Source organism: Onychostruthus taczanowskii, unplaced genomic scaffold, assembly GCF_017590055.1.
Source record: "Onychostruthus taczanowskii isolate IOZ18803 unplaced genomic scaffold, ASM1759005v1 scaffold60, whole genome shotgun sequence".
Classification (NCBI taxonomy): Eukaryota; Metazoa; Chordata; class Aves; order Passeriformes; family Passeridae; genus Onychostruthus; species Onychostruthus taczanowskii.
In genome coordinates, this window is record NW_024503680.1 from 184,441 (window position 1) to 212,081 (window position 27,641).

The 27,641-nt window shown below is 51.4% G+C and overlaps 1 protein-coding gene across 2 annotated transcripts in view; it reads right to left on the reverse strand.

Annotated features, from left to right (window-relative positions):
* The window catches only part of RALY (RALY heterogeneous nuclear ribonucleoprotein), a 124,711-nt gene that overhangs the window by 19,948 nt on the left and 77,122 nt on the right, over positions 1-27,641 (reverse strand). For both annotated transcript variants that reach the window (XM_041419275.1, XM_041419274.1), the window contains exon 3: positions 1,273-1,537. In XM_041419275.1, coding sequence (XP_041275209.1) covers positions 1,273-1,528 — 256 coding nt within the window. In that variant the 5' untranslated portion in view covers positions 1,529-1,537. The remainder of the gene's footprint in view (positions 1-1,272; positions 1,538-27,641) is intronic.

Here is a 27,641-nt window from a genome sequence, read left to right on the forward strand (position 1 = left end):
ATTTCCAAAAACAGGGGAAAATGCCACAACACAGCCCACCCAGCAGGCTACTTGTGGATGTGACAGCCTGGTCAGAGAGAGAGAAAGCTAGATAAGCTTTCTCATGAATTGGTCTGGGAAATATTAGGGAGCTGGAGAGAAATAATTGTAAACAATGCATAGGTGATGTTTTTTAACAAGTTGTTTTTCTCCTAAAGCTGTTTACTGATGGGTGTCTTCTTAATTAGCCAATCATGTGAAATGTGTTGATTAAATGGCTGATCAGGTCCACCTGTAGCAAACCAAGGTATAAAAGAGGATTGATAGGTTTCTCCTTGGGCTGGGTCTTATGAGCTGTCAGAGAATGTATTGCCCCTGTGATAGCCCAGCTACCCCGAATGGCACAAAGTTAGCAGGGTGGCTTCTGAGGTAGTGTTGGAAACAGAAGGTTTAATAAAAGGCAAAATAACAAAGCTCTTACAGAGAAAGACAAGCAAGAGGTTCTTGCTCCTGCTAAAACACCCCACAAAAGCTATTATTTCCTTTGTTCTCTTCTTTTACTAGTGAATTATCGAGGTGGGACCTCTTGGTCTCTGTCAATGGACAGCCCCAGGTCTGAGGTGAAGCCCCAAGGTCCTGTGAGGTGTCTTTGTACCAAATTGAGGAGAGAAACTTCTGGGCTTTTTACCTTTTTAAGCACACAAAAAATAATTTCATCACTCCATCAACAGGGGGCACATTCCTACAGAGGACTGAATAAACGGGCCACTTTTTAGCCCTTTGCCTTCTGATCTGAGTCTGTGTCATCTCTGACTCAACGGTGACAGCTGCTGGGGGAAAAGGCCACAGGACAGCCCTCCCAGTGGGCTCCTGGGGGAAAAGGCCACAGCACAGCCCTCCCAGCAGGTTAGTGGGGAAAAAGGCCACAGCACAGCCCTCCCAGTGGGTTACTGGGGGAAAACGCCACAGCACAGCCCTCCCAGTGGGGGTTACTGGGGGAAAACGCCACGGGACAGCCACAGCACAGCCCTCCCAGTGGGCTCCTGGGGATAAAGGCCACAGCACAGCCACAGCACAGCCCTCCCAGCAGGTTAGTGGGGAAAAAGGCCACAGGACAGCCCTCCCAGTGAGCTACTGGGGAAAAGGCCACAGATTAGCCCACCCAGCAAGCTAATGGGGAAAAGGCCACAGGACGGCCACAGCACAGCAGACTACTGGGGAAAAGGCCACAGCACAGGCACAGCACAGCCCTCCCCGGAGGCTGCTGGCCACGGCGGGGCCGGCGGGACTCACCCAGGCTCTGGCCGGCCAGCACGCGGCCGTTCTCGCCCAGCACGGCGGCGCGCGCGTGCCGCTCGTTGGAGTACTGCACGAAGGCGTAGCCCTTGTGCACGGAGCAGCCGACCACGCGCCCGTACTTGGAGAAGATGGTCTCCACATCCGACTTCTTCACCACCGCCGTGTTGAGGTTGCCGATGAACACCCGCGAGTTGATGGACTTGGGGTCATTCTTGTTGGTGATGTTGCTGGTCTGCACCTTCAAGGACATCTTGGATGCCTGCAAGGATAGGTGGGGAGTCAGGAGGGTGTGAGAAGGAGTTCACAGAAAAAAGGATGGGGGCCAAAGCTCTCAGTGGAGGAAGCAGCTCCTCAATTTCAGCTGGTCACAGTGGGGCAGATCCCATCTCCAGGAGCCCTTGGGTGTTGGGAGACCACTGGCACAGTCAATCCTAAACACAATCTAATTTCAATTGAATCTGAAGTCAATCTAAATTCTTGATTTTAGAAATCAATTGATCAGGCTGGCACCTGGTTGGTTCTGTGCAGGGGCAGGAGTTGAACTTTAATGATGCTTGTGGGTCCCTTCCAATTCAGGGTATTCTGTGATTCTAAGGTTCCTTTTAGGAGAGAAACCAAGATTAAAATAAATTTCACAACTAAGTGAAAGCTTTAATGCTGTCATACCAAAGCTTTTACCTCTCTATGCTAAACCACAATTCAAAGAACTCTCTGTGAAGCAGTCTGCATCCAGCACCTTGGTTTGTGCCCACTTTTCCAGGCCAACACTGCCCAGCCCAGCCCCCACCATGCACAGGGATGGGTTTGTCCCTGTGAGGCCACACTCACACCTGGAAGGGGACTTGGGATTTCTGGATATAAATGAAGAGATGTAAGCAGCGATCAGCTCCTGCTGGCACCAGCGCTGCACTGCCTGCACGCCTGGCTTTGGTCTGGATTTTGTGCTAACAGGAGGTGTCACTGTTAGCCTGGAAATCACCATCACAGCAGCTGGGAGCCACTCCAACCCCTTCCCGTGGCTGCCAGGCAGGCTCCTCCTTGGGCAGCACTGGGACAGGTTTGCCCTCTGAGCAGGAGGGACAGGGCTGGAAGTCGTGTGAACCCCAAGGCAGTGTGGCCTGTCTGCTCCAACTCCAGCACAACCCACAGCTGTGCAGAGAGACCAGCTTGGTTCCCACCTTCCAGAGCCACAGGGATGTTTGGGATCCTGCTGTGCTGCACACACAGGCTGTGGGATTGACCCAGGAGCTGTGCAAGGTGTTTTATGATGCACACGGAGGTGCTGCTCTTCCCCAGCCCCTTCCAGCAGCAACCACAGGAATTCCCACTCCCAAGGGCAACACCACCAGGGTGTCCACAACTTCTGGAGGTCCCCAATCCTGGCACAGGGGTTGTGCTGCTACCACAGGGCCTGGTGTCCCCTGCCTGGTGATCCCCAGCACCTGCCTGGCTTTGGGGTTTTGGCTCTCTGGGCCCCAAGCCCAAGTCTGAGCAGCCTGGTCCGAGGAGGGCACAGCTGGTGACACTGCACCCTTTCAGAAGAAAGCAGGGACAACCAGAGTGAAAGGCTGGAGAGCAGGAAGGCTTCAAGGAACACCCTGCTTCCACCTCCTGATGCATTGCCTCTGCTTTGTTGGCCTTTAGCCATCAAGCAACATTTCTACTGCCTCAGGTTCAAAATGCAGCTGTTCATACCTGAGGGGTGACTGTTTGCATGTGCTGCCTCTCCACCACATTTGTGGGGCCACTTCTGAGCCCGGACCTGAACAGCAAATGTGCATTTGAGCATCTGTGCTTTAATGACTGCCTGGTATTGCTAATCACGAGTGCCTGCCAGCACTGGTGCAGCCCCTGTGGACCCTGTCCCCCTGGTCCCCAAGGCCTGGCAGGCTCTGCTGTCCCAGCCCAGCCTGCCCAGGCACTGACAGGGCAGTGTGGGATGTTCCAGCTTTGCTGAGCCCTAAGCCATGGAGCTCCCTTTCCTACACCCCTGCTCTGGCAGGCTGAGCCTGCCAAAAAGCCATAATATTTGGGGGTTGCACTCAAGACTTCCCAAAACCCATCCTGCTTCTTCCTTGTGCTCTCCTGCACAGAGGACACAAAATCTCTGGTTGCTTCTCTGTCCTCTGTTAGAGGGGAGAACATCATCACACCCACCTCACCCTTTGCCAGGGGAGCCCCGTTTTGGCTCCTCAGGGATGTCTGGATGTTTGTGGGAAATGGATTTATAGAAAATTCTTAAAACTTGACAGAAGTAGCTAAAGCTGATAGGCCAAGAAATGCTTATAGTGTATTGTAATTAAGAAATATTTAACTTCTGATTGTAATGACGTAAGTTATAACATCTGTATTATCTCACCCTTCTCATGAGACTAAAAATAAAATCAAAGCTTTTAAAATGCCTTTCAGTTGCTCCATCTCTAGGTCAGAAAAGGGCTTAATCTAACAAATGTTTTCCCTTCTGAGCTCCCAGCCCCTCAAGGTCTGCTCCTGCCACAGTCCCACTCTGCCCAGAGTGCCCACAGAGCCAAGCATCAGCAGGGCTCACCTGCACCACTCCAAATCCCAGCAGCTGAAATTCCAGCCCAGACAGGGACATGGGAGGAGACTGCCCCATGCCCACAGGCAGAGGGGGTTTGCAGCCTGAGCAGGAGCCACAGGGTGCTGGAGCAATCCCCCAGAAATAGGCTCTGTGCTCAGCTGCCAGGGCACACCTCCACCTTCCCAGGGGAGCACCAAGAGCTGCACACTCCACCCCTGGCACCATTCAAAGCCAGGTCACACAGAGCACTGCAGACACTGGCAAGTCTGAGCCTTTCTGTGGGGATGTGGCTCCACAATAAATCTCCTCTGGCTCCAACCCCTGCCACTCCATTAACCAGCCACTGAGGCTGGAAATAATCTGCCTGCTAAATCAAATTAAAAAAAAAAAAAGAAAGTTAGACTTGTTCTGAGTCTGGCTTGTTGTATTTTCCCTTTCACACTTACAGATTAAAAGAGCCAAATACTTTTGGTTTATTACTTTAGAACCAATTCCTGGCAGGCAGAGCTTTCCTAAAAACACTGGGAAAAATAGCCAAAGGACAGAACTTTCAAAGGAATCTAAGTGAATTCAATTCTGAACCTTTGGCAAGTGGTGCTCCAACTTCCACCCTGTATCAGCCCTTATTTATTGCTCTCTATTTGAACTTATTTTTGCAGTGGCACCTAAGAGGCTCTCAAAGGAAACTGGTGCAGATGGGGAAGAAATGGAAGCTTTTCCCAGCTCTTTGGTCACTCTGGGTACCCAGCTTAAGCCTCAAGGTCTCATTTAATAGAAATCTGAATATCTGCACCAAGCCCAGCTGGAGGCTGCTCCAGGGTGGCCAGTGCCCAGGGAATCTCCATCCTGAATGTGGCCAGTAGTGCTCACTGGAATCTCCATCCTGAACATGCTGGCAGTGGCTGAGGCTGAGCAGGACCTTCAGAGAGCCTGCACACTGTGGGGTATCTGCAGCCAGGTGGCCCTGGGTGGCCTTGCTGCCCCAAGCACACATCAGACTTGCTGTGAGCCCTCCTTTCCCTGGAGATTCAGCATTGTCACAGCAGTGACTCCACATGTGGTGACTCCTGGAGCTCCTGAAGCCTCTATTTCCTTGTTTCAGAGCCAGCCTGCCCTGGCACCTCTTTCCCCCAACCCCAGGCCATGCCACGGGACATCCTTAGTCCCTTTAAGCTGCTTCCCCTCTACAGGATGCCTTCCCACTTTTCCATCCTCATCTGCTGGAGTCTGGGCAAGTCTCCAAGCCATTTCCTACCCATCCATGGCCCTCCTTTCCCCCAGACCTCTGAGAAATTTCCCTGGTCCCTGGACAGTCTGAGCCCCTCTCCCCATCCTTGGAACCCACCATGCAGCTTGCACTGCCCACCTGGATGCCAGGAAGTTGCAGGACTGTGTCCAAAGCCTTCCTGGAGTTAAGGCAGACACCAACCAGTCACTTTGCCACAGGAAAGAAGTAGCTTGGTCAAGTTTGGCCACGCCACTCCCAGGTCTGGCCCTGCTGAGGAATATTCCCTTCCTCAGGATCAGACACAGCACTCACATCAAATACACCCCTGGCTCTGCTTTCACACCCCAGCACTGCAGAGCTTCCCTGCTGCTACCCCCCAGCCCCAAATCAGGCAAAGCCCAAAGCCTCCCCAAGGACTAAGCAGCCCAGTCAGGTATTATCTACATGAGCCTGAAGCTCTACCCAGCTGTTTGCAGCTGCAAACCCCAATTCCATCAGGGGCTGAGCTCCTTAAGCCTGTGTAGGAGGGATCTGGGTTAAGCCTGTGCCTGGGCTGGAACAGGCTGGGATTCAGGTGGGATGTGGGGAGGGTGGAGGTATAAAACTTTGTTTTCCTCCAAATTTCATGGGCTCTCAGCAGGTGCCATGTGAGCCAGCTCTGCAGCTGTCAATGGACCCTTCCCCATGTGGGTTTGCTATGAAAAAAAAAAAACAACAAAACCCTGGATGAAGCTGAGGTGTGGGCAGGAAGGTACCAGATGGATCTGGGAGAAGGAAATCTCCTAAGATGAAAATTTTGGCTGCCATGGAGTTGGGGATGGGGGGGGAGGGGGGGTTGGAAAAGGGGAACCTGTGCATCTCCTGGGTCCCTGCTGCCCATCCCCACCTCACACCCTCCTTGTCTGGCTCCTGTGACCTTCCCCACGCTCCCTGCAGCTGTGCTGTGCTTGTTCACCGTGCTTTGTCCTCTCCTGCCCACCTGGGGGGCTGGGTCCCAGCAATCCCAGAAAGCTGGACATGGGATGAGCAACTCCCGCTCAGGTCATCCACTTAGGAATTCACTTAGGCTTTCTAAAGCTTTGCCTAAGGGTAACACACCCGGCACTACAGGGAGCAGTGACAGAGCAGGAGCTCATCCCTTGGAATTCCCAGTGGCCCCGGGGCCACCTCGGGACAGGACCCGCCTGGGCTGATGGGAGATGGGACAGGGCCACCAGATGGCCACGCCAAGGTCAGGCAGGGTGATGGCCATGCGCTGGCAGGGCTGGGCAGGGGGATCCGGGTGCCTCTGCAGATGGGAGCTCTCCAGGGCCATCTGCCCACGCAGGCAGCAGGGATTTGGCAGCAGGGACAAGGGAAGGCCAAGGCTGGGGAATGCTCAGAGGCTTTGGGCCCCATCACTGGTGTCTCACAACCCCCTGGGCCCTGCACCCTGTGCATGGTGCTCTGCTGCTGCCACACGAGCCCGGCATCCCCTGGAGAAATCAGCATCCCTTTCTCCTCTGTCCCACTCATCTGGGATTTCTTCTTAAACACAGCAGTCACTTGGCACCACTTACTGGCCTCCTTACTGTAACAACTGGAAAAGGGCATTTGAACCATGGCTGTTAATATTTCATACTCTATCCCTGCATTCCAGCAGGAAATGTGTGTCCAGGTGAGATCCAGCTGGGAAACAGCACAGCTCCACAGCTGCAGGGGAGAGTGGCCTCTCCAGCCACCACGGAACATCCAGCAGGGCTGAGTCAGAGAAGATGTCTCTGGTCAGAAACACCCACACAGCTAACACACATATTCCTGGTAATTCCAGGACATTCCAGTAACCACTGCTGGCATCAGCAGGAGCATTTCCACAGCTCTGATTTCACCTTTCATCCCCCATCCCAAAACTGCCACAAGATGAACTGGAATTGGAAAAGAGAAAAGACAAAAGGCAACAAGGAATAATACTTGGACATGAAGAAATGAAGGCGTAAAGGGGTTCTTCACCTCCAGCACCCCAGAGAACATCAAGGACAGAGTATTAGGATTATCCCTGTTTTCTGCAAGGGAAAATGAGCTCCAGACAGGAGAGGTCTGGGGTGGAGGGGTGTGTGCCCCCAGCCTCACCAAAGCCTCCAGATATATTGCAGTGGCATTCCCAGTCCCAAATGCCCCCAAAGATACAAGGAGACTTAAGGATGAGATTGCCAGGAGTAAGATTTCTCCTTCCATACTTCCTTCCTTCCTTCTACCCTTTCTAGAATCACAGAATCACTTGAGGTGGAAGGGACCTTAAAGCCCATCCCATCCCACCCCCTGCCATGAGCAGGGACACCTTCCACTGTCCCAGGCTGCTCCAAGCCCCAGTGTCCAGCCTGGCCTTGGACACTTCCAGGTGATCCAGGGGCAGCCACAGCTGCTCTGGGCACCCTGTGCCAGGGCCTGCCCATTCTCACAGGGAACAATTTCTTCCAAACACCCAATCTAAACCTTCTCCCTTCCCCTTTCCTTGCTTCCTGCCTTCCCTCCCTCCTGCCTGTGCCATCCCCTCTGCACAGGGGGAGACCCTGTGAGTCCCCAGGGGACAGCACTGAGGCCACACCACAGTGACCCCAGGAGCAGCTGGGGACATCCACCTGCACCCAGGCTGGGCTTGCCAGCACCCTCTGACCACCAGCCCTGCAACCTGAGCCTCCACAGCCCTGGAGCCTGGCATTTGCCCAAGATTCCCCAGGGGTTCATCTCCCTGGGCACCTGCGTGCCACCGCCAGGCGAAACGAAAATACAGCAGGGATTAACTGAGCTTTGCGCCCCGGAAATTCAAGGATCTCTGTGCCATTTTTAGGTGGTGAGGACCACTCCAGGGTCCCAGTGAGCTCCCACACCCCAGGACAGGCTGTGCCCACCTGCACATGCCCCTGTTCCATGCTGGGAGGGGGATGGATGCCAGCAAACTCCTCTCCCTGCCTCTCCTCTCTTCCTGTGACAGCAATGCCACACACTGTCCCTCTGCTGCCATTGTGCAGGAATCCCTTAAAAAACCTGCTATCCACCCAGGAACAGCCTGAGGCTGGCACCGAGTGCTGATCAGCTGTCCCCTCCCTGCTCTCAGTGCCTTGGTTCCCAGATTAGCCGGTTAATTGAGAGCCAGGTGGCTGCAAACCCCAGGGGCCCGGGTGAGTGACGAACTGTCACGGCAGGAGAAGGGAGAGCAGAAAGCAAACCCAGCCCCTGTGTCCTGCAGGAGCTCTTTGTGTCCTGTGACAGCAGCAGCCTGGCTCTTCTGTCCCTCTCATCACGTTTGCTCACAGAAGGGGAAATGGGGATTCCTACCCTGGATTTTCTACCCTAGATTTTTTATCCTGGGGTTTTTCTATCCTGGGTTTTCTACCCTGGGGTTTTCTATCCTACTCACATCTCCACCCAGGAACACCATCACACATTTTTCCAGCTTGGAGGTTTGACAAATGCAGACGTCCTGCAGGGACCTTCAGCACAGGGACAAACCTGGTCCCTGCCAGGTTTGGGGCAAATTTGGTATTTGGGGTATTGGAAAAAGCACGAGCAACCTGGATGGATGGGTCCAGCCTGTGGAGCTCCAGTGTGAGTGGGAGGCACTCTGTTCAGGAGTTTTTAACCATCTCAGATACTCTTGTGCAGGGCAAACCCCAGCCCTGACCTCACTGCTTTTTGGAGGTTGCTCTTGCTGCTTTCATCCCAAACCTTTCATGTCCAAACATCTTTCTTGCCACTTGCAAGGGAACGGCACAAAAACTTTTGGAACTTGATGGGGACAAAACTCTGAGTAGGGTCTCTTGTGACAGGACACAAGGGAATGGTTTTGAACCATTTGAAAGAGGGTCAGTTTTGGTTAGATATTGGGAAGAAATTGTTCCCTATGAGGGTGGGCAGGCCCTGGCACAGGGTGCCCAGAGCAGCTGTGGCTGTCCCTGGATCCCCTGGAAGGGCCCAAGGCCAGGCTGGACAGGGGCTGGAGCAGCCTGGGATGGTGGAAGGTGTCCCTGCCCATAAGATGATTTTTCAGGTCCCTTCCAACCCAAACTACTCTGTTTCTATGAACGTAAATGTTATGAATAAAAAGTTATCTATTTTTGTTTAAGGTTACAGAGCTAAAACCGATTAGACCAGTTGCTGTTAAATTAGCTTTATTGTTAAGAGTTCTTCTTTAATTGCCCGTCAATGGTTGGTGATTTAGCCATTGTCCTCCTGATGCTTGCCCGGGAGCAACACCTGGACCAGGAAAATAGGAGTGGCCTGAGACCATGTATGCAGATGAGAAATGCACTGCTCCAAACCTTCCCGTTTTCCAGGAAAACCCCTAAAAACAACGAGCCAATATAGAATTAGGGGACCCTAGGTGATGTCTAAAGATGGGCACGTAGTCCAGTGCCTGCCTGAATCCTTTTTGCTTCACACCCTGACCTTAAAGGATGTTCACTAAGGAGGGCACCCGAAGTGTTGGATTGAAAAGCAGGAATCTGCCAATCTGCCGTGAGGACGCAGTCCCCAGCTCTGCCTGCAGACCAGCGGACAGAGCTGCATCACCCTCCTCCTCCGTGCCACTCTTGGGGACAGCGGCGGCGTGGGCGCGACCCGTCGATTTCTCCCCACCTGAGCTGAATCTCTTTAATAAAGGCATTAAAAAGGAGAAACATCTCCTGCCCATTTATTTCAGTAAAGGCTGAATCAACAGCATTACATGGGAGGACAAAAATCCACCACAGGAGTGATTTGCACTTTCTTGCAAGCAGCCAGAAAGATGAGTTTTAGGGAAGGCCTGAGCAGTTAACATTTCCCGGCACAGATACATTGTCCCACAGTGAGGATCTCACTATGGGCAGCCTTCCCCTTGGCTCTGAGGGGTTTAGGAGAACCACAGGATCACAGAATGCTTGGGTTGGAAGGGAGCTGAAAAATCATCCAGTTCCACCCTATGCCATAGGCAGGGACACCTTCCACTGTCCCAGGGTGCTCCAAGCCCTGTCCAGCCTGGCCTTGGGCACTGCCAAGGATCCAGGGGCACCCACAGGTGCTCTGGCCAACCTGCTCCTGTTTGCTTTTTTTTTGTTGTTGTTGTTTTTTTTTGTTTGTTTGTTTGGTTGGGTTTTTTTTTTTTTTTTTTTTTTTTTGGGTTGGTTTTTTTTTTTTTTTTTTTTTTTTGTTTTTTTGTTTTTTTTTCCTTTAAGCAGAAAGAAGGCTGTTTTGAGACAGGGGGTTGCCCTGCCCAGCTCCATAGGCAGCAGGGTCCCTACCACCCCCAGTGCCAGCCACTCCTCCTTGGGAGCCCTGAGCCATTTCCTAGCGAGTTCCCAAACATGAGAGCCCAGCTCTGAAGAGCTGGTTTAATAACCAACACAAACACTGCACTCTTTTCAATAACTCCTGAGTCCCCAGCAAGTCCTGCACACAAAGCTGGAGGGCTCAGCCCTCCCCACAGAGAGCAAGAAGATTCTTCTCACTGCTGTGTTCCAATAAACAGAATCTACTGGCAGGAAACCAGTGCTTGGGTTTGCTGGGGAAAACAGCTTCAATCCTCCCAAACATGAGTGTTAAAGGACTGGGAAGTTATTAAAAAAGGGGGTAGACAAAGATAGCACAATTATTAGACTGGTTCTGCAGGCCCAGGGCTGTATTTTAGGGGAATATTTAGTGTGCTGAGAGCTGGGAGGGCTGGAAAGCTGGAGATGAGCTCAGCAGGAGCCAGACTGAAGCTATGGGGTCCCTTTGCAAACCCTGTTCCCCCATAAGTGCAACCAAGCACATCCCTGCAGGGGAGGATCCTTTCACTGCAGGCAGAGCAGGTCCTGGAGTCCCTCGAGTGCCATTCTGGGCTGTCCCCTCTCCTGTCTGACAAGGGGCTCCTTCTACAGGGCCCGTGAATTTCTCCCAGCACTTCCCAGGGCTCCACTTTGCACATCATGGAATCACTAAGGTTGGAAAAGACCTCTGAGATCATCAGGTCCAAGCATCCACCCAGCTCCACTTAAACCCCATCCCCAAGTGCCATAGCTCCAGGTTTTTTGATCCCTTCCAGGCATGGTGACTCTACCCCTGCCCTGGGCAGGCTGTGCCAATGCTCAACAACCCGTTCCATGAGGAAGTTTTTCCTAACATCCAATCTAAATCTCCTGTGGCACCACTTGAAGCCATCAGCATCCCACCCACCCAGGCTCAGGCTCTTCCTGTGGCAGTCCCTGAGCTCCTGGTCCTGTGGAGGTGTACCAAGCCCCTGCTGGGGGCCCCTGGCTGTTCTCTACCCCTCTCCATGGCCAGCCCGCCCCACCAGGGCTGTGTGGCCAGAGCAGAGATGCAGAAGGCACCAATGCAGCCCTGCAGTGCATCCCCAATGACCTCCAGGTACCTCCTGGAAATGCAGGGCCCACGTCCTGCCCGAGGACATGGCAGGCTCAGGTTCAGCCCAGCTGCCACCCTGGGAGAATGAAATGCTGTTCCCACCTGAGCTGCAGGGTCAGCTGTCACTCCTCAGGCTGGGGACAGCCCCAGGGACAGAGGCTGTGATGCCTCTGCACCCCCAGTGACGGCAGAGCACCCAGACATTCCCAGACATTGCTGCCTCTGCAAGCACCTGGGCACCCCAGGAAAGTGGGGCTCCCGTCCCTGTTTCTGACCTGACCCCACTGCCTGCTCCTCTCAGTTTATGGCACGGGTGATGTGGCTCAAGGGCTTAAGTTAGAAACGAAGTTAGCAAAGATCATAGACCGGGATTAGAGCTTAACAAGGAAACTAATTGATACCAGGTGGGGATAACTGAAACAAGGCTGGAATGACAGGTGATACATGAAGTATTTTAGGAGTGCAGGAGCCACAAATACCACTGGCTTCTGAGAGTGAGAGGAGGTTTGGACTGTGACCAGCAGCCAAGGAGCCCTTGGAAGGGGGTCTCCCATGAGGAAGAGGTCTTAATTCCTCCCCAGAAGCCAGAGCCATAATGGACATTCAGCTAACTGTAACACGAGGTGAGAGCTAATGTTTATGTAATAGGTGTCATAGAAACTGTCCTGGAAATCACGTGAATCTGTAAAACCTCCTTGGATAAATGGCAAGCAGGAGTTTGTGACCCTTCACACATGGCTTGGGGAGGTTACTCCCCATATGTCCAGCGCTGTAATAAATAAACAAACCTTCTTTTCCACTTGAATTAATTGAAGAGTCCTCTGTCTGTGCTTCAGTGGGGAGCTGCTGCCACGCTGCTGCCCTCGCCCAGCCCAGCGTGGCTCTGGCAGCACAAGGGCAGAGCAGAGAGCAGGCAGTGGCTCAGCAGGGCACGTGTCCTGCGGGATGCAGCGATAATCCAGCCTGGCCTGGCAGATGTGGCTCTGCAGGAGGGGTGGCTGCAGCCCCTGATCCTGCCCTGCCCACGCCACGCTGACGCACGAGGAGCAGCCTGGCCTGGCACCCGGGTGTGCCCCCTGGGCTGTGCCCCCTGGGCTGTGCCATCCGGGCTGTGCCACCCGGGCTGTGCCCTCTGGGCTGTGCCCTCTGGGCTGTGCCACCCGAGCTGTGCCACCCGGGCTGTGCCCCCCGGGTGTGCCCCCTGGGCTGTGCCACCCGAGCTGTGCCCCCCGGGCTGTGCCACCCGGGCTGTGCCTACGGCAGGAGCAGCTCCTCAAACCCCTCTTCTCTGCAGTGCCAGCCCCACAAATCTGGGGGTACAAGTAGGTATTTCACTATATATATATATATATATATATATATATACTTCAAAACCAAATATATTTCACAAAACCAAAAGATAGATATATTCCACAAAACCAATATATATATTTCACCAAAAAAAAAGAAAAAATTCACAAAACCAAAAAACATATATATTCCACAAAAGCAATATATACATATTTCACAAACAAAAAATATACATACTTCAAAAACAAAACCAAAAAAATTTCATAAAACCAATATATATTTCACAAACAAACACAAAAATTCAAAAAACAAGCAAAAAAAGTCACAAAACCAAAAAATATATATTCCACAAAAGCAATATATACATATACTCCACAAAACAAAAAAAAAAAGTATTCCAGAAAACAAAAAAACAAATATATTTCACTAAACCAAAAAACAAATATATTCCAAAAAGCCAAAATATATATTTCACAAAACAAAAAAATATATATTTCAAAAACAAAAAATGTATTTCACAAAACCAAAATATATATATTTCACAAAACCAAAATATATATTTCACAAAATCAAAAAAATTGCATAATTTAGCATTAAAAAATTAAAATAAATAATACAAAAGCTTTTTATATAACTAACAAGCTATAAAACTACTAAAAAATTAAACACACCTCTATAAAAAGCACATATTAAAAACAAACATCACAAAAAACCTCTCTTTCTCTTCCAACCATCAAAATAAATAACACAACCAAACCCAACCCCTATCTCAACCAAACCAAAGAACCCTACCAAAAAACCCCAAACCAAAGTGCTTGCTGGCCTCCTCATCAACTACCAGACAAAAAAATCAAAACCAAAAAACCAAACCCTTTCAAAATAAAAACCCAATTAAAAAAACCCCAACAAACATATTAAAAAAAACCAAAACATAAAAACATCATAATCAATGAAAAGAAAATTAAAACCCAAACAAAAATCCCATAATTTTAAAACTAAGATCCTCTTCTAAACTATTAAAAAAACCCTCTTTTCCCCTATAACACATAAAACTATAAAGAAATTCAAATGAATATTAAACAAAAACCCCTATAATAAAATAAAGAAATATTAAAATAATTATAATCCCATAAAAATAAAAATTAAAAAACAAAAGCCGGTCAGTCCTGGCTGATGCAGGGCTGTGCCCAAACACTGGGGACAGAAGTGGCCCCCCCAGTCCTCCCCCAGCTCTCCACCCTGCTGTGCAAAGAGCCTCCTTTTTTAATTTTTAATTAAACAAGTCATTTCAAACTGCAGAAATCCTGCCAACCCTTTGAAAAGCTGGCTCTGGTTTAAATTTCTGAAATCCTCCGTAACAGAGCCATAAATAATCAATAGCTGTTTAAATAAGTATTTAATCAGCTGTTAAAGGTACAATAGTCACAAAGTCTATCAGGTCAGCACTCCGTTTATAGCTGTGGCTCGTTACCATCTGTCCTATATATTATTTATGCCTTTAGAAGATTAAAAATCTATTCATTAGAGCATTAAATCCTTCCTAATAACTGTGATAAAGGATGACCTAGAGCTGGACAGTGAGAGCTGTCCAAGCAGCCCCTGCTCCTCACCCTGCCTTGTGTCCACTATCTGGGGCTCCCCCAAATGCTGCACAGAACTCACAGAATTCACAGAATGCCCAGGTTGGAAGAGACCTCACAGGGTTGGGGTCACCCCAGCGCTGCTCCTCCGCACCCCCTCTGGAGACAGCTTTACCCCAAAGAATCATGGAATAGTTTGGGTTGGAGGGAGCCTTTCAAGATTGAGTTGTTCCAGCCCTGCCATGGCAGGGACACCTTCCACTGTCCCAGGCTGCTCCAAGCCCTGTCCAACCCAGCCTTGAATATTCCCAGGGATAGGGCAGCCACCACCTCCATCTGCTTGATAAGGCTGAAATTTTGTCTTTGAAAGCATTTCCTCCATGAAAATATATTTTAAATTAGGGCACTTTTCTCCTAGAAGCCCTCCCTCCCCAAATAGGAGCATCCTTTGATTGCAGAATATGCAACAAGTGGAGTTTTCAGGAGTCTCTGCTTCCAATCATCTCAGAAATCTCTTGTGAACAGACCAACATTCTTTTTGACAGCAGCAAAATAAATTCTAAAGGTCAATTGAATCAGATAAGCCCAGTCTGGCAGCCCTTTCAGATGCAGAATTCCATGGACAACATTTAGGCTCTGTTCAAGAACAGAAATAAAATTCTTTGGAGGAAAGAATCTTCAAAAGAAAAAAACAAAAGAAAAACAAAAAAACCCCACAAACAAAACAAAACAAACCCAAAAACCAAAAAAAAGGAAGAAAATTAAAAGGAAACAGCAATTAAATAGAATGTCATCTGTAATCCCACCAGTGCAAAACCTGATGATTACCTACCAGGCACTGGACAATGCTACATGCACTAATCTAATTAAAGGCCTTTTTTACAGGCAGCTGAAGGCAGCTCATTAGTGTGTTACTGAGATGCTCATTAATGGCTGGCTATGACTAATTTCTTGAGAATTATTCGTTAATTCTTTATCATTCCCAGCCTAACAGAAAAACACAATATTTCCATCCCCACCTCCCACTCACATGGGTTCTGATAATGTTCCTCAATGAATGCCCCCCCACCAGCCCAATTGTTGCTTTAACAGCAAATGATTGATTTACTTATGGGGAAAACCAAGATTTTGGGAAGTTTCTTAGCTGGTAATGAACTGGCATTGCTGCTGCTGCTTTCAGCATCCCCTGTCCCCATCCATGAGCCCAGAGCTCTCCTCCTCACACAAACCCCTCTGGCCATGGCCAGCAGCTCTGCCAGGCTCCAGGGCTGGGCCACATCCCCCCTTCCCAGGCCAGGCTCCTGTGGGAAGGACACCTGGATCTCTCACCACAGGGAAATGCTGAACTAGAGGGAAAATCTGGGCTCCAGGAAAGCCCCCGTTTTGTGCTGCCAATTCGTTTAATCTAACCCCCTCCAGGGCCACCCAGCTGCCAAAGAGGAGCTGCTGGAGCTGGAGCTTCCCTGATGGAATCCCCTTTTTGAGCTCCACCGGTGTCTTAAATCATTATGCTTAAAAAAGACCTCCAAGATGATCCAAGGCCAGCCATTAACCTCATCTCCTAAGCAGAGGTGCTGCACTGTGCTGCCAGAGCTGCTGTAGCACCCCAGAACTGCTCATCCCCCAGCTCACCTCTGCCAAGCCAGGAAGGCTATGGCTGCTCCTTCTGAGAGACTGAGCAGAAATCAGGGATTTCCTGTCCCTGGGGATTTCAGCACAGCCCCAACCCTCAGGAGACCCAGCAAAATCCTGAGCTGAGCATAGCAGGACAGTCCCCAGCCAGATCAAAGCGGTCCCAGACACCCAGAGCAGACTGAGCCTTTAAAATGCCTGTCCATGTTCTCCTGCAGAGAAAACCATTAAAAAAAGGTTGTCCTCCCACCTGCTGAAGGACTTCCTGTCAGGGGCACCACCAAAGTCACACAGCTGCTTCCAGAGATTGGGCTCATGGTGTCCCCCATGCAGGGAACTGCTCCTGATGGTGATGAGGATGAGGAGGAGTGTGGAGAGCTGGCTGGGGGAGCAGCTGGTGCTGCACACAGCGCTGGGGCTGCAGGACCCTGCTGGCTCTGCTCTGGGATGGAGGTGGCTCCCCACAGATCGCCCTGGTAATGCCAAAGTGCCCAGGGCTTGTTCCTGTGTGATGGATGATGAACCCCCAGGGAATCTGTGATTGACCATCCTGGATAAACCCTGAGCAGCCAACCCAAACTCATTTCCTCTGCTGAGTGCTCATCTGCAAGCGCTAAATGAGCTGCTGTGAACTGTGCCCCTGTTCCTGCACACAAACACAGGACAGGGGATGAGGAGCCTCAGGGAGCCTCACTGAGAACCTTTACCAGCTGAGGGTTTTGCCACGCTCCTTTCTTCTCTCTGAGTTAATTACCAGCTGATTGCCTTTCACAATTATTTCAGACACTTCCAATATGCACAAAGACAAGAACAATTAAGACACAAATCTCTGTGGAGTGGTTGGGATGTGGCTCCCACTTCATTTCTGGTTGGATTTGCTGAGGTTTTGTTGTCTAAATGCCACCTCTGAGGCTTCACTGAGATTAGGGAGGCACCTTCTCTCCTGGGAAAGCATCTCAGGTGGGACAGGGACACCTGGACTGCTCGAGGGGCCAACTATAGCAAGGCCTGTGGTGGTAGCCACTCCTTCCCCTCATGAAAAATAACAAATCCTGCTCCCCATCCACTGGCCTTGGCCTCTCCAGCTGTCCATGGATGCCAGGATTAAATCCAAGCCTGGCTTTGCAGAGGGTGCTGTGCTCCCCTGGGGGACTGATGGTCTGGGGATTTCCCTCCCACGTCAGCAGGCTCTGGGCCAAAGCTGAGATCAAAGCCCATCATCTGCTGCTCTCCTGCTCCATCAGTGCCAGCCATGCATGCCAGGATGACGGGGCAGGCTGGGAGGGCTCTGGGACTCGCTGCTGATGCTGCTTTCACCCCTTCACTCCCTGCCAGCCCTTCCTGGGGACAGCATTCAGCTCCCATGGAAGGGGCTGAAGAGACAGACCCCCTTTTAATAAAATAGCAAGATTAGTAGCCCATCACTGTTTGTTGATTATGGTCATTCTTTTCTGTAAATGAAGTTTAAAAGTCATCAACAGATTTGTCAGCTGTGACTTATGAGGCCTCCCTGCTGTAGGGGAGTGAAGCAATGACAAATCCCCTCCACCAGCACCTCATCTGTTATGTGTGAGGAGTTGCCACGTTCCAATTACCAGGGACCCCTGGAATCCATAAACAAAGAGCTACAGAAACGTCCTCACAGCTGCTGGGACCATTCCTCAGAGCAGGCAGGGCCCTGCCACAGCCCCAGGCTCAGGGACCAGCCCATGTGGCTTTTTCAGTGCTAGCCAAGCCCTGGGCCCAGCTTGAGGAGGTGATGGAGCCTGTCCCAGGCAGGAGATGTGGCTGAAGGGCTGCAGGAGCTGAGGGCTGGGGCACTGGGAGTGTTCCCCATGCAGGGAACTGCTCCTGATGGTGATGAGGATGAGGAGGAGTGTGGAGAGCTGGCTGGGGGAGCAGCTGGTGCTGCACACAGCGCTGGGGCTGCAGGACCCTGCTGGCTCTGCTCTGGGATGGAGGTGGCTCCTCACAGATCGCCCTGCTAAAGCCAAAATTCCACGGCAGGGCAGGGCAGGCTCTGTGGGGAGCCTGACACACCTCACCCACATGGGATGCTCACATCTTCCCCACACCAGGCAGGCTCTCCTCCTGCTCCTACTCACATCAAGCCCCACACAGCACGGGCTGCTGGCCCCTGAGTCCTGGCAGGAAGGTATAAGCTCTCCAGGTCTCTGCAGATCCTTTCTCTAACCCAGCCCCTGTGTGGGGGCTCCACATGAAGCTGGAGCGTCCCAGCCTCTCCCAGTGCCACTGGGGCAGGGCACACACCACATCTCAAAGAGCCTGGTGATGCCAGGGGACACTGGAGAGCTTCTTGTTAACACAAGAGCTTATCAATCAGTTAGATCACATTAAATGGCAATTTGGTCCTCACCACACTCAGCCTCCTCTGGGGGAGGGTAAGGCCCCTGGACATTTCCTGTTTGGCTTTCATGTGTTGGGCCTGCTGGGGGGAGCACTCACAATGGCAAACCTTGCTTTTCCAGGCACAAACACCTGCCACCAAAACCTCTGAGACAAGCTTCTCTCCAGAACTTCCTCTGCCAGAGGCCTCTGAGGTGTCCTGGGGGAGCCACAGCAGAGCAGGGATGTGCCACTGCAGTTGTGGGGCTGCACCACACCAGTGCCAGGAGCTCTGGCTTGCATCTGGCAGTGGCCAACACCCAACCCTGGCTGTGACACCAGCAGAGATGACAAAGCACAGCCCTTGACTGCCCTGTGTGTGTGCCTGACATCCTCATGCCCAAAAGCTCATCACCCTTCCTTCACCCTCACAGGGAAGCAGGCAGGAATTTATCCTCTTACCCTATTTTCTCCTATTTCACCCAGGCAAAACTGACCTTTTATCAGCAAACCTGGCTGCCTGGGGCTGTGCCTTCCACCCCTGATGCCCAGCCCCCTTGGGGCTCACCCACCCAGCCTGACTCCCAGCTCTGTTTGCTTTCCTGGCGGTGCAGGGATCTTCGGCTGTCACAAAGAGCTGTGAGCAGAAACAGATCTGTCTGGACTCGGCTGCTCCACAATTATTCATTTTAACAGTAGCAGTGGCTGGGAAAGCATCAGCAGAAGAATGATTTCATTTTCATAACCTTGAGTGCCCCCTGCCCTGCTTGGATGAGTTTGCCTCTGTTATTTCCATCCCCCAGGGATGCAGACCCCTCGCTGCTCCTGCTCCAGAGCATTTTCCTCCTGTGCTGAAAGCTCAGCCTCAGCTCTCAGATGCCCAGGGCTTGTTCCTGTGTGATGGATGATGAACCCCCAGGGAATCTGTGATTGACCATCCTGGATAAACCCTGAGCAGCCAACCCAAACTCATTTCCTCTGCTGAGTGCTCATCTGCAAGCGCTAAATGAGCTGCTGTGAACTGTGCCCCTGTTCCTGCACACAAACACCAGGGCCCAGCCCTGACTCACTGATGAGCTGAAGCTGATGAAGTTGAATGGGGAATTCAAATTGGTTTATGGAATTTTGTGGTTCACTGCAGTGGGATTTCAGCCTTTCTCTCATCCCCCACTTAGCTAGGGTGCTGCTGTGCATGGAGTCACCCCTGATGCACCCACAGCCAGGACAGCCACAAATCCTGTGACACTCCTGGTCATGCTCTGGTTCTGGGAAAGGCAGGAGGTTTTATAATTTATGAATTTCTATTTTATACAAGAGTCTGAGCCATGCCAACACCTCTGTGTCACACATGCTTAGGACCCCATTACTGTACGCTGCCAGCAATAGAAACAGAAAAATGAAAAATATTCAATTTGGAAGGGTTTTCCTAACCCCCCTCCATCCACATGGCTTTTGTTTTGTCAAACCAGTGACAGCTGCTTGGTTCTTGGCAGGTGGGGTCTGTAATGGCAGCACCTGGCACCCATTTCATGGCTGCACTGGGAGCCCGCTGGTGACCAGCACTTTCTCCTGGCACCATGGAATTTTGTGAAATTCACTTTGATTTTGTCAACCACAACTCCCACGATGCCTCTGCAGTGGAGAACAGAAAACGTACCCCAAACACTGCAGAATCTTAGGATTATTTGGGTTGGAATATCCTCTAAGATTGTAGAGTCCAGCTGTTATCCCAGCACTGCCAAACTCACCCCTGACCCATGTCCCTCAGACACAGCAGGAATAAAGATAAAAGAATGTTTATTTAAAAAATGCTCTTTTTTGTTGTTGTTGTTAAAAAACTGAATTACTTAAGAGGGTGAGGGAAGAACTCCTAAGAGCTGTGTTTGTCTCCCTGCCCAGAGGACCCCTCACTCCTGAGCAGAGAGGAGGAAATACCCCCGCAGTCACGTCCAGAGTTATTTAATTCCTTGTGTCTGCGGCTCTCTCAGAGCCTGGCTGCCAGTTCAGGACGACATTTCAAACTGGGAGGGCTCTGCATGAAGAGCCCTCATACAAGGAGATGAAAACCTCCCCCTCTGGAGCACACATGGGAACACCTTGCATGGGAGAAATTCTCTTCCTTCACTGATCTTTAACCTCCCCGGGCCATAGTCCACTGAGCTGCTTTCTGGGCTCAAGATGAAGCCATGAAGGTTTGCTCACAGCTGTGAATCACCTGAAAAGCAGCCTGGAAATGCCAGTGATGTCTGCTACAGATAAGGTCTGTAGGGTCATTAGTGCTAATCACCCCCCACACATCCAATATACATCTTGTCCAGGCGAGAGGGGCTGTTTTACAGCAAGATCCCAAGCTGGGTTTATAGATAAAGAGGTATCAATAAACTGAGACTTCTTTAAGGTTTTTGACTTGGGACATGTGTTTTCACTCTGAGATCTCAACATTTACTCTGAGACCTGGCTGAGGGCTGTAGGCGCTGTAAGGGAGCCATGACAACACCCAGCAGCTGGAGGAGGAGCCCGAAGTCAGATTATAAAGCAGGTACAAATACTTAACGCTGGGGGTAATCAGCCTGAGAGGCTCCTTGCTCTGATAGATCCTCTGTTGCTTTTAAAGCAAGGCAGATAATCTTCCTTAAAAAACTGCTACCTCTTACATGTTCCTTTAATATGGAATTCAGGGCAGTCCTGGGGCCTGATTTATACAGATTAAGGGATAATTTGAATTAATAAATTTATTCAGCAATTTATCATACACATGACAGCTCATGCACATGGTGCTGTCTCTCTCTCCAGTTTCACATCCAAAGCTCCCTTTGTGAGCACCAGGACATCCTGGCAGAAGCAGGGGCTCCAGTTGCCTTGCTAAAGCTTGAGGTAGTTCTAACTCTTCATCAAAAATATCAAAGAATGAGCCTTCGGCTGTTAAACTACAGGTTCCCCCTTTAAAGGATGTTCAAGACCTACTTTTATTGTCTTGGAAAAGGTGCCCAGAGCAGCTGTGGCTGCCCCTGGATCCCTGGAAGTGTCTCAGGCCCGGCTGGATGGGGTTTGGAGCATCCTGGGACAGCAGAAGGTGTCCCTGCCAGGGAGGGGGTGGGACTGGATGGGCTTTAAGGTGCCTTTCAACCCAAACCATTCCATGGTTCTATGAATCTAATGCTGTCAAAGCAAAGGACTGAGCGGGCTTCTCAGAAATTCCATGGATAAGCCATGGATGACACAATTCATGCCACCATCACATTTCATTTCTACTCTTCAGGAACAGTATTCTCTGGAAATTGTACCATTCACTCTATTTCAATCATCAGCTACAGCCTCTGGGAAATGCAACGGAGCTCAGCGAGGAGGAGGTGGGCAAATACAAGCATTAAATAGGTACAGGTGGAAGAACCTCAGCCAAGCTCAAATGTAGCCACCTTGAAGCTGTGCACAGGTTGTGCCCTGGGCTCCTCACGAGGAATTTGTGCCATGCCAAGGGCAGCTCAGCAGCAGTGTCCTGTCCTGGGCTGGTGCCAGACAGCCAAAGAGGGGCATGGTCCCTCCAGAACGTGGTGGAGAGGGGTAAAACTCCCAGAAGGTGGGAGAGGAAAGGGTTTAGAAAGAGAGCCCTTTCTTCTTAATCAGCTTTCAGCTTATGAAATCATCCTCCCACCCTTTGGGCAGTGCCCTTCCCTGCCCCCCCTCCCGCAGTCGGGAAGGTGCCAGGCAGAGCAGGAGGGCATTACACTGGAATTTGGGGAGATTTCCACACCTTTACAAAGCTCCCTGCTGCCTGGACGCCTCCTGACTAGAGAGATTAAAGGGATTAGAAGCTTATAAATGATGAGGCAAGGAAGTGAGGGGCTTTAGGAAATACCAAGGTCTTAATTTACGAGGAATGTTTAAAAATGAATGGAGTGAGGATTTTCTCCCACAGGAAGGTGGGGAGATTTTATTGTGAGGGAAGGTTATTTGACCAGTAAAATGGTTGGTCCATCCCACGTGGAAGTCCCAATGTATATTTTATACAGCACAGACAAAAAGCATCTCTTCTTTACAAGTGAGGTGAGCCCTGGTTAAACCAAAAGTTAACTGAGCCTGTAAGAAGGAAGGGGTGGAGAGAGCTCTTGGAGGCTTTCCAAAGAGGGGTTTACAGAATATGTTCTTCCCTCTCCATTCTCCTTAGGCAGAGAGAAGGGCAGGGCAGGGCGGGTGTGCTGCAGGGTCTTGGCTTTGGCTAACAGCCCCCAGACACTTTGATAAAAGCTCCCCAGGCCTGTTTCTGCAGGTTTCTCCTTGGCCATGAATGCAATTCCTGCAGAAGTAATTCCAAGGGTAGGTTCCTTTCTGTGCTGGCCCTTTCAAGAGTGGTTTTCTCCATCCTCAGTCCCTGCTGATGTGGGTATCCCAGATAATTCTGTAACACCAGAAATCCAGGCAGTGGGTGCCTGCAGTGAAAGCCTCATTCTCATAGAATCACAGAATACCCTGGGACCCCCAGGATCACCAGCCCAGCCCCAGCCCTGCCCAGACCCCCCCAACAACCCCACCCTGGGCACCCCTGGCAGCGCTGTCCCAGCGCTCCTGGAGCTCTGGCAGCCTCGGGGCCGTGCCCATTCCCTGGGGAGCCTGGGCAGTGCCAGCACCTCTGGGGAAGAACCTTTCCCTGATATCCAGCCTAAACACCCCTGGCACAGCTCCAGCTGTTGTTCCCTGTCCCTGTCCCAGAGATGAGAGGTTGGAGCTGCCCCTCAGGAGGAGCTGCAGCCCCTCAGACTCTGCTGCTCCAGGCTGTACAAACCGAGTGCCCTCAGCCACTCCTCCTATGCCCTTCCAGGCCTTTGACCACCTTTGTGGGTTTGTAGAGACGATCTCCACATGCCCACCATGACTGTGCACAGCTGCATCACATCCACAAACCCTCTGAGAGCCCAGCATGGAAAGGACTGACAGTGAGACCCAGCCCTGTGTGCAACTCTGCTGGGACAGTTTGGAGAGGCCCCTGCCTCTGGAGGCATCTGCTCTGCTTGCACTTCCCTTACTACAGCATTCCACAGTGCTTTGGGCTGCAAGGGACCTTAAAGCCCATCCAGGGCCACCCCTGCCATGGCAGGGACACCTTCCACTGTCCCAGGTTGCTCCAAGCCCTGTCCAGCCTGGCCTTGGGCACTGCCAGGGATCCAGGGGCAGCCCCAGCTTCTTTGCGTACCCTGTGCCAGGGCCTGCCCACCCTCACAGGTGGTCACTTATGCCAGGGGCTCCTTTGCCCAGGGTCCCAAGGGTCCCAGCAGGAGGGGGGATGGTGTGTAATGGCCGCACAAAAAGCCATTTTGGATGATTTTTGATGTATCTTATCTCTCAGAGAACAGAGCAGAGCTAGAGTCACACATTATTCTGGAGTCACCTGTTATTTCTGCTCGTAAAATCCACCCCAAGTCCAGACACTTCAGTGCAAGGTAGGGAGTAAACATGACATCGGAAGGGAAGGAGAAAGTGAGAAGGCTTTGGGTCTCTGTAATTAACCTTGTGACACTTGTGAATGGCTGACAGTCTGGGAGTGTAAATTCTGACACACATTTTTATGTAGTTCAGCCTCCCCTGCAATGCCATAAACCATAACAAAACCAGGGCCACGCCAGAGGGTATGAACTGGAGCATTAAGCTTGTTAACCTACTTATACTTCAAAACCCCTGCGCAAAGTTAAATTAAGGCAGATCAGGACCCTTAATGGAATTCAGTAATTTCTGGTGCCTCAATTAAACCCCAAAATCCCACCCACAATGCTGAGAAGGGGGAAGCAAGGATGCCCCACTGGGATTTCCAGGTCCCAGTAGCCAGACCATGATCACAAGGTCTGTGGAGCCAGTTTGTCCCTCAGATCACTTGCTCTGTGCCTTGTAGACAGGGGATGTATTTCCTGATGTGCTCCATGGTTCACTCCTGCACAAAAATCAATGATCACTGCAAGCATGCTCTAGAGTGCTCCTGATATGGTTCACCTTCATTCCCTAATTTTGGAGGTGGACCTTGCTGCTTTCTATAATTTGCTCCTGATTTTCTTCTGGGGCTGTCACCAATTTATCAGCCACAGTGTGGCCAGCAGGACCAGGGCACTGGTCACCTCTCCTTGCTCAAATCCTGGGGTCAGTTTTGGGCCCCTCATGACAAAGACACTGAGGGGCTGGAGCACATCTAAGGAAGGGAAGGGAGCTGGGGAAGGGGCTGGAGCACCAGGAGGGGCTGAGGGAGCTGGGAAAGGGACTCAGCAACTTCCATTTGAGATTAGGGAAAATTTCATCACTGAAAGGGTGGTCAAGCACTGGACAGGCTGCCCACGGCTGTGGTGGAGTCCCCGTCCCTGGAGGTGCTCAAAAGCCGTGTGGATGTGGCACTTGGGGACGTGGGTCCACAGAGGCCTTGGCAGTGCTGGGGGCATGCTTGGACTTCCTGCTCTTAGAGACTTCCAAACTAAACAGTTCTGTGATTCTCTGGCTTTCCAAGCAGCCTCTGGCTGCCTCACAGGAGCTGCTGGTGGCCCTGGGGCACACGGGGGTGGCTTTGGTGGCTTTTGTGCCTCTTGTGCCTCTCTGCCCTCCATGTGCCCAGGGTGTACCCACGGATCCTGCCTGGAGCCAGCAGGGCTCAGCCTCCTCCAGCCTGGGCACACACAGGCTGGTCATTCAGAGAGGAAGCTCCAGTAACCAGGACCCTGGGACGTGACAGAGCTCTTCCCAAACTTGCCAGGCTGGGGGGGATTTCAGAGCACGGGGTGCAGGGAGGTATTTCTCATGGAGCAGAGCAGTGAAGGCAGCGGACACCGTGAGCGAGCAGCGTGATCCATCAGCGGGGGAGAGCCAGACAACTGATCTGTTTGCTGCAATTCCACTTACAGCCAAGAAAAATGAGCCATCAGCACAGGAATTATGTGTGGCAGGGAAGGACAAACTGCTCTAATCAAATCAACAGTGGTTCAGATAACTGCTGGAAGAACCCTGGCACCCAGCTCCATTCGGAGGGAGATATTGGGTCGGGAGGATGCTCCTGGCAGGACAACGAGGCACAGACACTGCACAGCCTCCCCCCCTGGAGGATGGATAAATAAGCACTCAGGAAGCAATGCAATGCACCTCCAGAATACAGATTCCCTGGTGCTAATATTTCCTGGCTCCCTGCTACACAGCCAAGGCGATTTGATTTAAGCCAGAACATAAATAAAGAACTTCCCAACTGCAGGGTGAGGTGAGGCAGAAGAGGATGGTGGGGAGGAAATATGGAAGCAATGAAAGCTAAAGCTAATCATGCAAGTTCCTGAGACTGATTGGCTCCCAGAAAGGCCTGAACTGGCTCCTGAAGGCAAAGCTTTCATGTGGGTTTCCACTGCTCTGTTATTTTCCTCAAGAGAAAAGTGAACTTAGGGGTCAACACCTTGAAGCTCCTTTCAAGTCTGCTGATCTGAGCAGCAGTGACCTTCCTTCTGCCCCTGTGCTGGCACAGAGCAAAGCCCAGACCCTGAGAGGTTTTTTCATTCCAAGTTCTGGGGTTTCCACCATCAGAGGGATGTGGAGTTGCTAGAGAGAGTCCAGAGGAGACCACAGACACGCTCTGAGGGCTGGAGCCCATCTGCTGGGAGAGCTGGGGTTGTTCACCTGGAGGGGAGAAGGCTCCAGGGAGACCTCAGAGCCCCAAGGAACAAACAGCCTCACTTAGTGACAAACAGGGCCATCAGGACCCTGAAGTCCTGAGCAAGCACCCCTCTGTTAGACCTCATCTGGCTGTAGGTCGTGCCCAGGCGAAGAAGCCCCTGCTGCGCCCACAGCTGCCCAGCAGGTTTGGCAGACATTCCCTTCCTGAGGCAGGCAGCACTGGCTCTCCTCATAGCTCTCCCTGTTCTGTGATGTACGACACCTGGGAACTCTCATATATCCACTGGGCAGGCTCATTTATACAGTGTTTGAGAAATAGATGGTGTATGAAGTGCAATTTTGTGTTGTAGCAGAGCTCTGTCCCCCTTGGGGTGTCAGGGCATTTGATTAAAGCCCTTTTATGGGAAATCAATATTTTCCTCATTATAACTTTCATTCTCAGGCCTAAAAACTACTGAGATGGACTTGTAAGATGCTGCACTACATGCATGCACACATGGGTCTATTCATTAGGGAACTAATCCCACAGCATTTATTTTCTTTCATAAGCTCTGACAGAGGTAAATAAGCAGTGAGGGGATCTCTCTCTAATGGGTTAGACACCACCTACAGCAGGCATGCACTGTTTGCTGCTGGATTAAAGAATCCTGCTTCCAAAAACTGGCTCAGATCTCCCCAAGATCCCAGCCAGAATCTTGGACAAAACTCTTCCAAGGCCAAAACAGCCTAAAGCCTTGAGTTACACCCAAGGGCTGCAGCTGAGTCTCCTCTGCCCTTGTGAGACCCCACCGTGTGCAGCTCCAGGGGACAAGGACATGGAGCTGCTGGAGAGAGTCCAGAGGAGGCTACAAAGATGCTCCAAGGGCTGGAGCCCCTCTGCTCTGAGCCAGGCTGGGAGAGCTGGGGGTGCTCACCTGGAGAAGAGAAGGATCCAGGGAGAGCTCAGAGCCCTGGAGGTGAACAGCAACTTTTTACCCCGGCAGAGAGGGATGGGGCACAGGGGAACAGCTTTGAACCGAAGGAACAGGTTTGGTTTAAGTGTTTGGTGTCCCTGAGATGGTGGGCAGGCCCTGGCACAGGGTCCCCAGAGAAGCTGTGGCTGCTCCTGGATCCCTGGCAGTGCCCAAGGCCAGGCTGGACAGGGCTTGGAGCAGCCTGGGACAGTGGAAGGTGTCCCTGCCCACAGCAGGGGGGGATTGGGATGGCCTTTAAGGTCACTTCCAGCCCAACCCACTCTGGGATTCCATGGTATGATTCCATGCCCAGCAGAATGAAATTAATAAAGTACTGACTTGAGATCCATGAGACACAGACTTGACTCAGGTTCTGCCTCTGTCCCCACTGGGGCTCTGGGGCTGTGCCTCAGGAGTTCTGTGCTCTGGTTTTCCCTCCAGTACCACAGGCTGAGGTCACTGTCCTGCAGTGGGGTGATACCTGCACAGAGACATCCCTTAGGGGCTGGAAAAGGAGCGGGATCATGGCTGGGATTTTGGCACAGAGCCTGCGGCTCTTCCCATGGGTGGTTCCAGGGGTAGCACACCCAACCTGCCCTGGGCTGCTGCTCATTCCCACCCTGCAGCAGCTACAGGAACCAGACAAGCAGCAGCAATAACAACAAAATAATGCTTCAAAATCCCTTCCCATAGCAGCCCTGATTCTCCAAGGGCTTTCTTTGACTCCTGCAACCTGATCCCAAAGTGGTGACACCATGGGGACAGCCCAGCTGCTCCACTTGGGAATGCACAGCCACCAGCACCTGCACCTG